We start from the raw sequence: 14,023 nt of genomic DNA, 5'->3' as shown, positions 1-14,023 counted from the left end.
TATGTCCAAAGAGATTCCTCTTTCCCTTTTTCACTATTAAAATTACTGTTCAACTTTGAGCATTCTATGAAAGCTTAATCAATATTGACAAAAGTGTTTCTGTACCCTGTACAGTTATTTAAATGCACACCTTTTAGGTACTGCTCTGAAGACATCCTTATCTATAGGGTGTTCTGCATTAAGCAAGCATGCTAAAACAAAATTACTACAAAAATAGAAGAAAATTGTTAATTCTTGCTAATTTGCATAGTCTTGGAAAAAATATACCCAAAATAAAAAATTACTTACTTTTCAGTGACTTTTACTGAAAAACCCTATGTAATAACAATTCACCTTTATTCTGATCCTTGTGCCAAAGGCAATGCACTCTTCTTGGGGAACTACTCATATTTTGCAGCTATGCCAGTTCTCCGGGAAGCCATCAACTCAGCTAAAGGAAATATAAGTGTGCCTTTTTAAAAGAATCCAATTTACAAAATTAAAATAAAAAAAAAGAAGAAGAAAGCAATCATTTACACAAGATGAACTCTTTTTATTTAAAAACCACAAGTTACCTTACTGAAAACATTTAAAATATGACAACACTCAAGATACATATATACGCAATCAATAGAACTTTAGGGATGTATCTGCTGTACAAATGAGGGACTTGAGGCTTCTACCTTATCCATTTGTGTCTTGGTATATTTATTCCTGCGACATTTTGAAATTAAGACAACAGTGAAAAAGAGTATATTCTTTGTTAACTCTATAAACATTGTTACATAATGATGTCTTAAATCCTAAAATACCATTTCCATGATGTACTGATACAAATTTCGAAAGGTGAGTAAATTTGGAGTTTTTATTTTTCTTTCAATACTAACTTTATGGATGTTTCTCAAATTTAGCCTCCCTAAGCCCCAACTTTCCATAAAGTTCTACCCAAACATCTTTCACTGCCCCCTTGAATGCTATAAAATCAACTTTAAACTCATTCCTTCACTTAGTAAAAAAAATGACTGAGTTACTTTAATTTGATGGCACTGTGGAAAGAATACAAGTGTGAAGATGATACAGTCCACATCCTCCTTATGAGGATCCCACATTTCTCTACATTTTCCTCCCACTATCATTCAGACAAAAAATTTTAGAACCATCTTTACCCTCATTCTCGTTCATCTAAAATCCAGCCTTTTTATAGCTGCTGATTCAGAAACTCATTTTGCCATCACTCCCATCTAATATTTATTATGCAACATTTACTAAACATAGTGCTAAGAGCCATGCTGCATTATCTCATTTAATTTTCCCAATAACCTTACAGGGATTATCATCTCTAGTTTACAGATTAGGAAACTGAGGTTTAGAGAGATTAAGTTAATTTATTCACAGTTACAAAATTCATTAAGAGACAAAAGTAAATCTAACACCAGAACATGTTTTTAACCACTACCACACTGTAACCTCATTAATGATTTGCAGCAACAATCACTTTCCAGTCTCCATTCTTGCACAATGTTTCCATTCAACGAATCCTCTACCTTATAATACCCTTTCTAAGGAACTACTCTCTTACCAAGTTAAGTATGCACTTTGTCTCCTTAACTTTCTAAGTGAGGAGCAGGGCAGGTATCTATCTTATCTTCTCTTGTACAACAAAAATACAAGCACTTAGCAAGTGCGAAATACTTGTTATTGGAGTCCATTCCCATCTTTTTAAAATTTTACTGTGGTAAGAATACTTAATACAAGATCTGCCCTCTTAACAAAACTTTAAGTGTACAATGCTTTATTGGTAACTATAGGTACAATGCTGTACAGCATACCTCTAGAATATTTTCATCTCAACTGAAACGTTCTCTCAAAACGTTTTTTACAATCAGCTTTTTAACAGCTCATCACTATGCATAAAATAAATCCAAATGCCTTTCTGTGTTTGGCCCTCATATACTTCCTGTATTTATTTCCTATTTTTATTTTTATTTATTTTTTTTAAGATTTTATTTATTCATGACAGAGAGAGTGAGAGAGAGAGAGAGGCAGGCAGAGGGAGAAGCAGGCTCCATGCAGGGAGCCTGATGTGGGACTCGATCCCCAGTATCCAGGATCACATTCCAGGCTGAAGGCGGTGCTAAACCGCTGGGCCACCGGGGCTGCCCCTATTTCCTATTTTTCAACACAAATCCTGTCCTACACACACAAATTAATAAATTTTAGTATTTTCCATATCCAACAACTTACTTAGGTAGGGATTTTTCTTGTATTTATTTTTGGAAACCTCATCCTCACTAGTCTCATAGTTTAACCTATTGTTAAAATATATAAACCACTGCTCTGATTTCTTTTCTAAAAGAGCTTTCTTTTCTAAAAAATCCATAAAACAAATGCAGACAGATAAAATTAGTGCATGACTAAAAGAACGAAGTTGACCTAGGTAAAGTTTCTCTCCAGTTTAGAGTCTAAAATCTTTTTTTTTTATTATTATTATTTATTTTTGATAGCCATACAGAGAGAGAGAGAGAGAGGCAGAGACACAGGCAGAGGGAGAAGCAGGCTCCATGCACTGGGAGCCTGACGTGGGATTCGATCCCGGGTCTCCAGGATCGCGCCCTGGGCCAAAGGCAGGCGCCAAACCGCTGCGCCACCCAGGGATCCCTAGAGTCTAAAATCTAAATGATTTTATGACCAAAGAATGAGTAAAATCATCCATAGCTGGAAAACTCTTGGGTTTTTTCTTTTGTGTCCTTTAATTTGTTGAAGAGTGAAAAGGTGCTTCTCATCAGATGACAAGATATCAGTAAGCTAGTGCTTCCCAAAGACATGACGGTTCCTAAAACAAGCTCTAGTTTACTTACTTAACAAATTCTTGAGAAATAGAAATGAAATAGCTATTAACATATATTCTAGAAGGAGACACATTTTAAAATTATTTTTAATTTATTTTTTATGATAGTCACAGAGAGAGAGAGAGAGGCAGAGACACAGACAGAGGGAGAAGCAGGCTCCATGCACTGGGAGCCCGACGTGGGATTCGATCCCGGGTCTCCAGGATCGCGCCCTGGGCCAAAGGCAGGCGCCAAACCGCTGCGACACCCAGGGATCCCCAGGAGACACATTTTAAACAATCACACAATATACAATTACAAGTTCTAAAAAGTGATACAAATATAACGTACAGGGCATGACAAGACATTATAATAAGGTACCTGATTTAAGACTTGGGGTAGTGGGTAGAGGCCAAAGCTAAGCTAATATTGAAGAATGAATGAATTTGGGATGGCCATACTGAACAATCCAGGAAAATACAACAGCATGAGCAAAGGACCCATAGCTGAAAAATAACTTGGTGTGACTAAGGAAATGAAAAGCAGTGTAGCTACAGTTTAGTGAGCAAGAGGAGGCTGGAGCAAGATGAAGCTAGTGAAGGTAGAAGAATCAAGTTATATAGAATCCTACAGACCACAGTAAGGATTTTTATTTTTACCCTAAATGTAATAAACATTTAGCGATAGGAAATCCACTAAAGAGTTGTAAGCAGAGGGACACCTGGGTGGCTCAGCGGTTAAGCACCTGCTTTTGGCCCAGGGCATGATCCTGGAGTCCCAGGATTGAGTCCCACATCAGGCTCCCTGCATGGAGCCTGCTTCTCCCTCTGCCTGTGTCTCTGATTCTCTTTCTGTGTCATAAATAAATAAATAAGTAAGTAAGTAAGTGTTGTAAGCTGAGAAATAACATGTTACTCGAATGGAGAAATGATATATTTTGGGTTTGGGGAGGAGAGTAAAAGAAGGAAGAATCCAAAAAAGTAGGGCAGAAGAGAATATTGAAGTGATTCAGCTTATAACAATTACAATAACAATTAATGCTTACTGGCTATTTACTGTGTGCCATCTGACATTTAATCCTCATAATAATCCAGTAAGGTAGTTATTATTCCCATTTTACAGATGAGAAATAAAGGGAACCAGTGACATTAAGTCCAGGTGAAAGATTGTGGCTTGAACTTGAAAACTGATACTGAAGATGTACAGAAATACATTCAGACGTACATATGACCCTTTGAACATGGGTTTGAAATGCATGGAGCTACTTCTACGTGACATTTTCAATAAATATAGTTATTGTAAATGTATTTTCTGTTTCTTATGATTTTCTTAATAACATTTATTTTGTCTAACTTTATTCTAAGAATACAGCATAAAATATACATAGCACAGAATACGCGCTGACATTTACTTATCGGTATTCCAGTCAACTGCAGGTTATTAGTAGTTAGGTTTTGGGAGAATCAAAAGTTACATGTGGATTTTCAACTGGAAAGGGTCAGTGCACCATCCCTTGCATTGTTCACGGGTCAACTGTATTGGATATAGAACTTAAAGATACATGGGATGAAGGAGAAATAAAAAATGGATTTCGAGTTTCTAGCTTATATAAGTAGATAAATATGCCACTTAATGAAACAGGATACTGAAGGACAAAGAACTTGGGGTATGGAGAGAAAACTTAAGACTTTGGTTTTAGATGTATTATATTTGAAATTCCTAAGAAAAAAATCAAGTGGAGATGTCAAGCAGTTGGTTATTTAGATCTTGACCTGAAAATAAAGGGAAAAAGCTGGAAATTAAAATTCGTAAGTCTTCAACATACAGGTGGAATTTACAGCTTCGGGCAAATTAAGAATTTGCAGCAAAGGTGAACAGACCCTAGCACTAAACCCAGATATTCCATTTCACTCCATCAAACATCTCGCGCTGTGTCCATCGACTACTTTGATGTCACCCGGCTTTACAGTCCCCGTTCAACTTTACATTTCAACAGAATTCAACAACTCTTGATTACTTCTTTCATCTCTTTTACCGAAGATTTGTCCTCTGTACAGTTATTAAACACCAAGAATCCCTCAGTGCTCCACCCTGGGTCCGTTTTTCCTAGCACTACACTCTCCTTAGGCAATTTCATCCACATGCATAGCTTCAGGTACTATCAACATGGCAGATGACACATATACATGAATTTATACAGCCTGTCCAGAGCTCTCCTTTGAGCTCCAACCCACTATATCCAACTGCCTCCTTGACAGCCTTAGACCTGTCCCCAGTTAAGAGACTTGTCCATACTGCCTACTCCCCCCACCTTCGCCAAAAGGCATTTACACAGAGCCGAAATTTTGAAAACGATTACCACAAAACCACTACAAGCCAATTCTCCAGAACACAGGATTTTGTCATCAGTGATCATTTCCTTCCCGTGGATCATGACCTAAAATAGGTAAACCTGACAACCTGATCTGATCGCTAGAAGAGGAGGAGCGACCGAACGCACGACAAAAATACAATCCATGCCTTCCAGTGAGAGACAGACAGGAGAGGGAAGAAGATGAAAAATGGTCAAGAGAGACTATCCAAGGCCTGATGGGTGTGCGGCAACGGAAGTCACCTGAAGAGACAGCAGGCCTGGCTAAGGGGCGGGTGGCGGGCGACGACAGCCCCCAGCGAAAGGGGGCCAGGTTTGGGTTGCGGAGCAAGAGCGTGACAAGGAAGACCAGGTGAAAGGAAAAGGAAAGCCTGGGGGGAAACCCCAGAGGAGTACCTGTGAGGCCCTGGGAGCGCCGAAGGGGTGGGGGTGAGCGGAGCAGCAGCGGGGCGAACTCCAGAAGAGTGAACGCCGAGTGGGCGGACCGCAAGGGGCGGGGGGGGCGGGGGAGGGGGGCCTGGGAAAACGGCTCGGTTGAGAAGCTGGCCGCCGGGCCCACCTTACCTGTGCCTGCGGGTCCGGAGCCCTGCACCGGCCTGCCGGAAGCACAGAGTCCGCGCGGAGGGGGAGGAGCCGAGGGTAAGGAAGGAAGGGACACCGGGCACGGAGGAGAGGGGCCGCTCACTCCCCCTAGTCAGGGAGAGCGGCTGATGGCGGGAACTGTGACCACACGCAAACACGCACGCACGCACGCACACTCGACGCGACCGGACGAGGCGCGTGCGCGCAAGCCCGCAAGCTCCGCCCTTCCTACGCCTTCGCCCCGCCCCGGCACCGAGCGCCGCCTCGCCGAGGAGGCCCCACCCCCGCGGAGAAGTGGTACGCATGCTCACTCGCCGCTTCACGCGCTCTGGTCCTCCCCTCCTTTCCCTCCTACACAGCCCGGTCGGGCATGCGCACTACGTGTCCTCCGAGACCGCCCGGCTTTTCCCGCCCTTCACTGGCCTCCGGAGGAGAGTCAGAGTTCACGCCCCTGTCTGGGGAATACCTGCGCAAAGCCAGAGGATGCGGGGACTAGTAGGTGGCAGACGTCCTTCTGGCTCAGAATCTTAAGGGGTAAAGGGCATACTCTGGGACTCAACTCCGCCGAGAGCCAGGAGGCGGGAAGAGGTGTGTGGGCGGGGTCAGGGGTGAAAGGTCATAGGGCCGCGAAGGGGGCGGAGCGAGCCGGAGGCGGATGGCGGCTGCGGCGGCTCTTCATCTTTGGCGGCAGAGTCACTGAAGCGGGGACGCGGCTCCGGCGCGTCCGGCAGCGGGAGAAGAGCGGCGGCCGCTCCCAACATGCACAGCCTGGCGACGGCTGCGGTGAGTGGCTGGGCGTTCCGGCCTGGGCCCAGACCCCCTCCTCAGCCCCGCGTCTCGGCCTGCTCTCGGCGGTCCCCGCGTCGGGCCCGGCGTCCAGCTCCTCGGCTGCGAGGCCCTGGCCCTCCTCCTCGTCGCGCCCGGACTGTGGCGGAGCTGACCCCCCACTTTTCCCTCGGGTCGGCTCTCGCGGCCTCCTGCGCCGCGTATCGCGTTCTTTTCCGGCCCCGGGGCCTGGTCCCGCGCCCGAGCGCCTCCCTCGCGGCCGGGACGGGCCATTCATTGATTCCCTGCGCTGACCAACAGTTTCAGGTGCCGGTTGCGTGCCGGGCGGCGGCGGGGATGACGGGGAATTCCGTGGTCGATCCGACACGGCCCTTGCGCTCGGGACTCATGCCCGGGCACTTTGCAGCGGGAAGGAAATGGCTTCTAGCTCGCCCCGCTTGCTTCACAGGTGGAAAATCTGAAATTGGGAGAAGTGAATAATTACTACGTCTGACTTACGGTTTCCTGCGCTTAAAAGTCCCCCCCCCCACACACACACGCACACCTCATTTTACCACGGCGGTCTTTTAACAAGAAAAACGGATCGTGTAATTCACCCGTCTGAAGTAATTTTTTGGCTTTCCATTGCATTTACATAAAATCCAGACTCCTTGCTGGGGCCTACAAGGCCCTCCCTGTGCCATACGGTCCCTACCCACGTTTTGCGGTGTAATCTTACATCACTTGCTCCGTAAGCTCCAGCTACGTCGGCTGCCCCTGCTTTTCCACTCGGCTTGCACTTTCTTTTTTTTTTTTTTTTTTTTTTTGCACTTTCTGATCTCTATTCCTGGGATGCTCTTCTTACCGCGTACCCACCCCCAGTTGCACATGCCCATACACACCCAAGCATGTGGGTATAACTGGATCCTCTTCCCTGGGGTCTCTGCCTAAATCTCCTTAAAATAGCCTTCCCTGAGCGCTCTTTTTAAATAAGTTCTGTAACCCCCAACTTTTCTCTGTTAAAATATCTTTATCAGCGCTGATCCCAGTTTTGTCATTTCTGTGTTCATTTACTTGTTTGTTGACTGTCTGTCTTGAGGGCAAGGACCGAGAGATCCTGTGGGTCCTGTTTACATGGTTACCCCAAGTGCCAGGACAGTTCCTGGCACAAAGTAAGGGCTCAAATATTTTGCTGAATGAAAGAGTATAGATGAGGGAGGTGACTACAGAGAGCACACAGCCATAATGGGAAAATGAGATCGTGTGATTGGAGTACACTCTTCTGAATACCAGTTGCCCTTTTCCTGTTTAAGATGAAGTGACTCAAGAGGGGTAGTATACCTGAATTGTATTATCAGGAAAAATGACATAAGTACTAAACAGGGAATCAAAAAAGTTACTTTAAATATAAAAAGTGGAAAACTGGTATTGAGTATGACTCAGCTATAGAAAACATTGCTATTTCCAGGGCCAGTGGCATCTCTGCCACCTTGTTATCATGTTTCTAAGTGTTCATAACTACTCAGTGGATACCTTTACATCTTTCAGTTAGATAATTGCGGTTCCTCCAGCTTTGTTGTTTCTTCTCCTAAATTATACATGCAGTTGAGGAAGAAGCAAGTCAGAAGATGAGGTTGCTGTTGGTAGGGGAGGGATAGGTTACACAAAGGATTCTTCTAAGCTTGGCTTGTCCAGTTCTCAAAATCTGATTGTGTCTTCTCCAGGCTTTGATACCAAACTACTCTTTTGTCCATGACTCTCCAAACACCATGCTTACTCAACTCCTTTTATTTTTACTTGTTCTATAATGCATCGTTTAAGAGTTATTATTCATTTATTTTGAGAGAGAGGCAGAGGGAGAGAGAGAATCTCAAGCAAACTCCCTGCTGAGCATGGAGCCCTACTCAGGGCTCAATCCCACAAACCCTGAGATCATGATCTGGGTGGAAATCAAGAGTTGGACGCTTAGCGGACTGAGCCACCCAGGCGCCCCAAACTAATGTATCTTCTGAACAGCCATTAAAGCTGTGGTTCATTACTTATAATAAATATTCGTGTTTCTTTAATTAAATTTGCAGTGCTTTACATTGATTTGAAATTTAAGATTTTAGATACATTTTCATCCATCAATGCTTTTGAGCTCCCACAGAAACTCTGAGAAGTTCCTTTGTAGCATTCATTCCCTAAACTATTTGGTTACTGAGGAAACTGAAGCATTGACAAGTTGAGCCACCACCTCTTTCCCAGTCCTTCATGCATTCTATTAGACTAAACTGCCTGTGTTATTCTGATCTGGGTAAAGGGACAGTAATGGTATATGATAACATACAACAGTGCCTGCAATAATCTAAGCCACTTGAGAAGATGTTTTTTTGCTTGATGCCAAATTTTGTACTTGTGTGTACCTTTATCTCTTTTTTAAAATAACAAGTAGAGGGCAGCCCGCGTGGCTCAGTGGTTTAGCACCGCCTTCAGCCAGGGTATGATCCTGGAGACTCAGGATCGAGTCCCGCGTTGGGCTCCCTGCATGAAGCCTGCTTCTCCCTCTGCCTATGTCTCTGCCTCTCTCCCTCTGTGTGTCTCTCATGAATAAATAAATAAAATCTTAAAAAAAAAACAAGTAGATCATCACTTCAGCTAGAGCGATAGTACTATCAAAGGAGAATGTGATCACATGAATATAGGATTTTATTCACTAGAGGAAAGAACTGAGAATTTGGGAAGTATCTTAAATTTTGACTCTTTAATAGTAGTTTATTAGGCTAGAAATACACAGTATAAGTAGACTCTCGTCGAACTTTACAGAATACATTTTAACATTGTCATTATTGCCACCATGGAATAGAATTTCTTTCTGACGTCTGTTAAATACGACAGAAATACCACACAGGATTATTCTAAAGAGGAAATAAGAATAGCAGAATGCTCAGTAGTTGTTTAGGTACACTCCTTGGTTATATGACTTGCTCCCAGACTTAAGCCTTGGGAGTATAATTTCTGTCTCGGGGATCCCTGGGTGGCGCAGTGGTTTGGTGCCTGCCTTTGGCCCAGGGCGCGATCCTGGAGACCCGGGATCGAATCCCACATCAGGCTCTCGGTGCATGGAGCCTGCTTCTCCCTCCGCCTGTGTCTCTGCCTCTCTCTCTCTCTCTCTGACTATCATAAATAAATAAAAAAAAAAAATTAAAAAAAAAATAAAATAAAATAATTTCTGTCTCAGCAAAGTAACAAATCACTTTGTTGTGGACCTTGGAAGTTGTTTCAGAGTTAAAGCATTACAGATCTTCACATACTGTGAATCTTTAATGAATGTCATACTAGCAATCAAATAGTCAAAGGTAAGCCTTTAAGAGATGCATTGGGTATGTTTTTTTTTTTTTTTTTTTTTTTTTTAATTTCCTCCACTAATTTGCACTAGCAATTTTGGCATTCTCATACACATTTTCCCCCTTACTTTATACCTAACCAGTAGTATCATGAGTACATCTTTTTGTTGAAACTGTGCTAGACTCCCAAATTCTCTTGTCTGTGGCAAGTAGAAAGAACATTGTGCACTCTGAGGGATCTGATTTAAACGCTGTCTCCTCTCATGTCTTCTGTTGAAGCTTTAAGCAAATTGCCTTAACTTCTCTCTGTTCACTTTTTTTTTTTTAAGATTTTATTTATTTATTCATTGAGACATAGAGGGAGAAACACACTCCCCATGGAGAGCCTGATTTAGAACTCGATCCCAGGTGCCCCTCACACTTTTAAAAAGATATTTTGAAGAACATTCTGGCCTTTTTAAAGATAAGATAGTTCATTTAATATTTCCCTTTGGCATTATTTAGAAAGTATTTTCTTGGATTGTCATCATGTAGACACCAAAGCCACATGTTGAGTCATCTCCAGATTTAGGAAAATAATCTCTATTACAATCTTATACCGTTCTTTGTTTATTGACTGTCACATATTTATTGGTAGAAAAACCAACGAGTATTTTGGCTCTTAAATGTAAAGTTGTATTGAGGGATTTGGTTATTTTCTGTTTTAAAAAACCATCCAGGGATCCCTGGGTGGCACAGCGGTTTGGCGCCTGCCTTTGGCCCAGGGCGCGATCCTGGAGACCCGGGATCGAATCCCACATCGGGCTCCCAGTGCATGGAGCCTGCTTCTCCCTCCACCTGTGTCTCTGCCTCTCTCTCTCTCTCTCTCTCTCTCTCTCTCTGTGACTATCATAAATAAATAAAAAATTAAAAAAAAATAAAAATAAAAAAATAAAAAACCATCCATCAATTTTGTGGGGCACCTGAGAGGCTCAGTGATTGAGCATCTACCTTTGGCTCGTGTTGTAATCCGGGGGTCCTGGGATGGCGTCCCACATCAAGCTCCCCATGGAGAGCCTGCTTCTCCCTCTGCCTATATGCCTCTGCCACTCTCTCTGTGTCTCTCAGGAATAAATAAATAAAATCTTTAAAAGTAAATAAATAAATAATTTTTAAAACTCCCCCAAAACATGAATTTTGTAATTTACTCAGAGGGTATGTCATATTTTGTTCCCATTTATGGATAATGTGGGTCTTTTTTTTAAGTTGTGAATGTCTTTCTCCTTTTCACATGGGAGTCATTTTCTTTCAGAGATGAAAGATCAACTGCCTGCCATGTGTTTGTGACACTTGAGTTAACCATTGATGACTTACTTTGGTAAATGTCTTGCCTGTGTTAAGCTTTGTTGAAAGAAAAAAGTTCCTTGAAATACATTTTTCATATACAAACCATTAAACAGAAAAGAGGAGAGTGATTTCCTCCTAAATTTTGATAATATAAATATTTTTAAAACATATCTGTTATGGGGATCCCTGGATGGCTCAGCGGTTTGGCACCTGCCTTCGGCCTGGGGCCTGATCCTGGAGACCTGGGATTGGGTCGCACATGAGGCTCCCTGCAGGGAGCCTGCTTCTCCCTCTGCCTGTGTCTCTGCCTCTCTTTCTCTCTCTCTCTCTCTCTGTCTCTGTCTCTCATGAATAAATAAATAAAATCTTTTAAAAAAAAATGTGTTATAAGGAAAAGATCACTAACTTTAGGTTATACCTAAAAATACACAGTTATATGATTTCTAATCTTGGAAGTAAGTGTTGAGAATGATAATAGTCCAACTCATTCTTCTCATAAATGACTTTCTGGTTTCTGCATATGTAATTGAACCCACTGTTTATGAGTTGTGTTATAATAGACTATTAAACTCAGAGTCCTGTATTGAGTTCTTAAAAAATTTCAACTTGGAAAGATTATTGTGATTTCAGTCCTATAGACCAAGTAGGGCTGACTGATTCTAGAAAGAAGTAGACTACAGTTTGAATCCAATTCTGCTGTATACTCGCAGTGTGAATTTGAGTCTGCTAAATGTCCCTGAACCTGTTTCCTCCTAGAATTTTGAGAGTAAAGGAAGGTAATCCACAGTGATTGGTATATTGATATAAATAGGGTGTGCTTAATAAATTTCACCACCTATAAATAATTTTTAGAAAAGGCATACCTAATCTATAGTGGTGGAATGCCTATTCATGGTTGCCTAGGACTGGGTGTGGGGTTTACTGAAAGAAGCAGAAGAGAACCTTTGGGGATGGTAGAAGAGGTCTATCTCTTGGTTGTGATGGTTACTCAAGTATATAGATTTCTCAAAATTCATTGAAATATACACTTAAAATGGTGCACTTAAAACTTATGCACATTAATGTTGATAAAATTAACTTTAAAAGAGCTCTGAAATTAGTCTCTCACTTTTAGTTAAGAGCTAAATAAAATAATATCCAAGATTTTAGAGCTGCCTGGGACTTTAATAATCATAGTTCCCTCATTTTATCAATGATAAAATTGAGGCTTGGAAAAGTAAATGACTTATCCTAGGTCACACAATTCTAGAAATGGCAAAACTTTGTTTTGAGGCCATTTCTGGCTCCCAACCCAGGGTGCATTCCACTTACTGTACTTGTGTAGTTATGTGTAAATTGAGGTCTTCCTATTCTTTAACTTGATAAACAGTTCTTAATTCTGGATCCATGGATAGGTTTCATGGGGGTCTATGAATTCTTATAAATTATGTTTAAATTTTTTGGAAAAGAAATTACGTACAAAACCATTTGCAATTGTATATTTTTCTGAGGAAAAGATCCATAGATTTCATGTGATTCAAGAAGTGTTAAGCTCCACTCTTGTGGTCGTATCCTGCTATTATTTTCAATGTATTTAAGTAGTCTCCAGTAGAGAAGTCATAGATAAATTGCTTATCAGCCACTGAACAATGTGTGCTATAGGTGGAGTTCCATTATCACCCACAGCCTCAGAAATGTGTTAGTAAATTATAAACTAAAAGAATTGTAGCACTTGGATTAGGAATCTTTAGAGGAGATATATATATATATATTTTAAGATTTTATTTACTTATTCATGAGAGACAGAGAGAGGCAGAGACATAGGCAGATGGAGGAGAAGCAGGGTCCACGCAAGGAACCCAATGTGGGACTTGATCCTGGAACTTCAGGATCATGCCCCGAGCCGAGCCGAAGGCAGACAGACACTCAACCACTGAGCCACTCAGGCATCCCTAGAGGAGATCTTTAAATAGAGAATGTGAGCAGGAGGAAACCTGCCATCATTTACTCGTAGTTTTTATCAAGAGTAAAATGAGGATAATTTTGTTGTTCTGACCATTAGATGAAACCATGTTTTAAAAAGTATACTCGCAAAAAAAAAAAAAAGTATACTAGCAATGCCTGGGTGGCTCAGTCGGTTAAGTGTCTGACTCTTGGTTTCACCTCAGGTCATGATCTTGGGATCAAATCCCACATTGGGCTCCACTCTGGGAATGGAGCCTGTTTAAGATGCTTTCCCTCACCCTCTGCCCTGCTTGCACACATGTGCGCACGCACTCTCTCGCGCTCTCTCTCTCTCTCTCTCAAAAATACATACATACATATATAAATAAATAAAGTGTACAGTACAGTTCTGTTTCTTCCCTCATCCACCCTCTTTCACTTCCCACATCTGTTTAGGAAGACCTTAATTTCCAGATTTTCATTTTTGTGAAAGGTGTGCCTAAATGATCCTTGGGATTTAGAAGGAGAGTAAGATACACTTGGGGTTTTTATTAACATCAAGATCTAGTGAGATGCTGGAGTTATGCTTTGGAGTTTTATTCAAGGATATGTCCAAAAATTTTATCAGTTGTTTGATAACATTAATACAGATACTAATACAGATACTACTCCTGAACAAGATGGGAGTTAGAGATGCGACCTTACTCCATACACACAGTCAAAAGTCTGCATATAACTCAGCTCCCCCAAAACTTAACTCCTAATAGCCTATTCTTAACTACTAGCTTTACTGATAACAGTTGATTCAACACATATCTTGTAGGTTATAAATTTATATACTATATTTTTATAATAAAGTAAACGAAAAAGGGGTGCCTGGGTAGCTCAGTATGTGAGCATCTGCCTTTGGCTCAGATCATGAA

General features: G+C 41.8%; 2 protein-coding genes across 7 annotated transcripts in view; one reads left to right on the top strand and one right to left on the bottom strand.

The window, feature by feature from the left end:
- Positions 1–5,992, bottom strand: part of USP37 (ubiquitin specific peptidase 37) — a 97,055-nt gene extending 91,063 nt beyond the window's left edge. For 2 of the 6 annotated variants that reach the window (XM_072741741.1, XM_072741743.1), the window contains exons 1-2: positions 5,743–5,938; positions 334–430 (exon numbers count right to left, since the gene is read on the bottom strand). The gene's annotated coding sequence lies outside the window, so the exon portion shown is untranslated. Of the gene's footprint in view, positions 1–288; positions 431–5,742 lie in introns of all 6 variants that reach the window. The other 4 variants (XM_026002164.2, XM_026002166.2, XM_026002165.2 and 1 more) reach the window with 4 other exon arrangements.
- Positions 5,993–6,051: 59 nt separating this feature from the next.
- CNOT9 (CCR4-NOT transcription complex subunit 9) overlaps positions 6,052–14,023 on the top strand; it is a 28,995-nt gene continuing 21,023 nt past the window's right edge. Inside the window, exon 1 of the mRNA XM_026002162.2 lies at positions 6,052–6,543. Within this exon, the coding sequence (XP_025857947.1) occupies positions 6,520–6,543 (24 nt within the window). The 5' untranslated portion in view covers positions 6,052–6,519. The remainder of the gene's footprint in view (positions 6,544–14,023) is intronic.

The sequence above is a fragment of the Vulpes vulpes genome, chromosome 16 (genome assembly GCF_048418805.1).
Source record: "Vulpes vulpes isolate BD-2025 chromosome 16, VulVul3, whole genome shotgun sequence".
Classification (NCBI taxonomy): domain Eukaryota; kingdom Metazoa; phylum Chordata; class Mammalia; order Carnivora; family Canidae; genus Vulpes; species Vulpes vulpes.
Note: the sequence above shows the minus strand (reverse complement) of the source record. Positions and strands in the feature narration are given on the sequence as shown.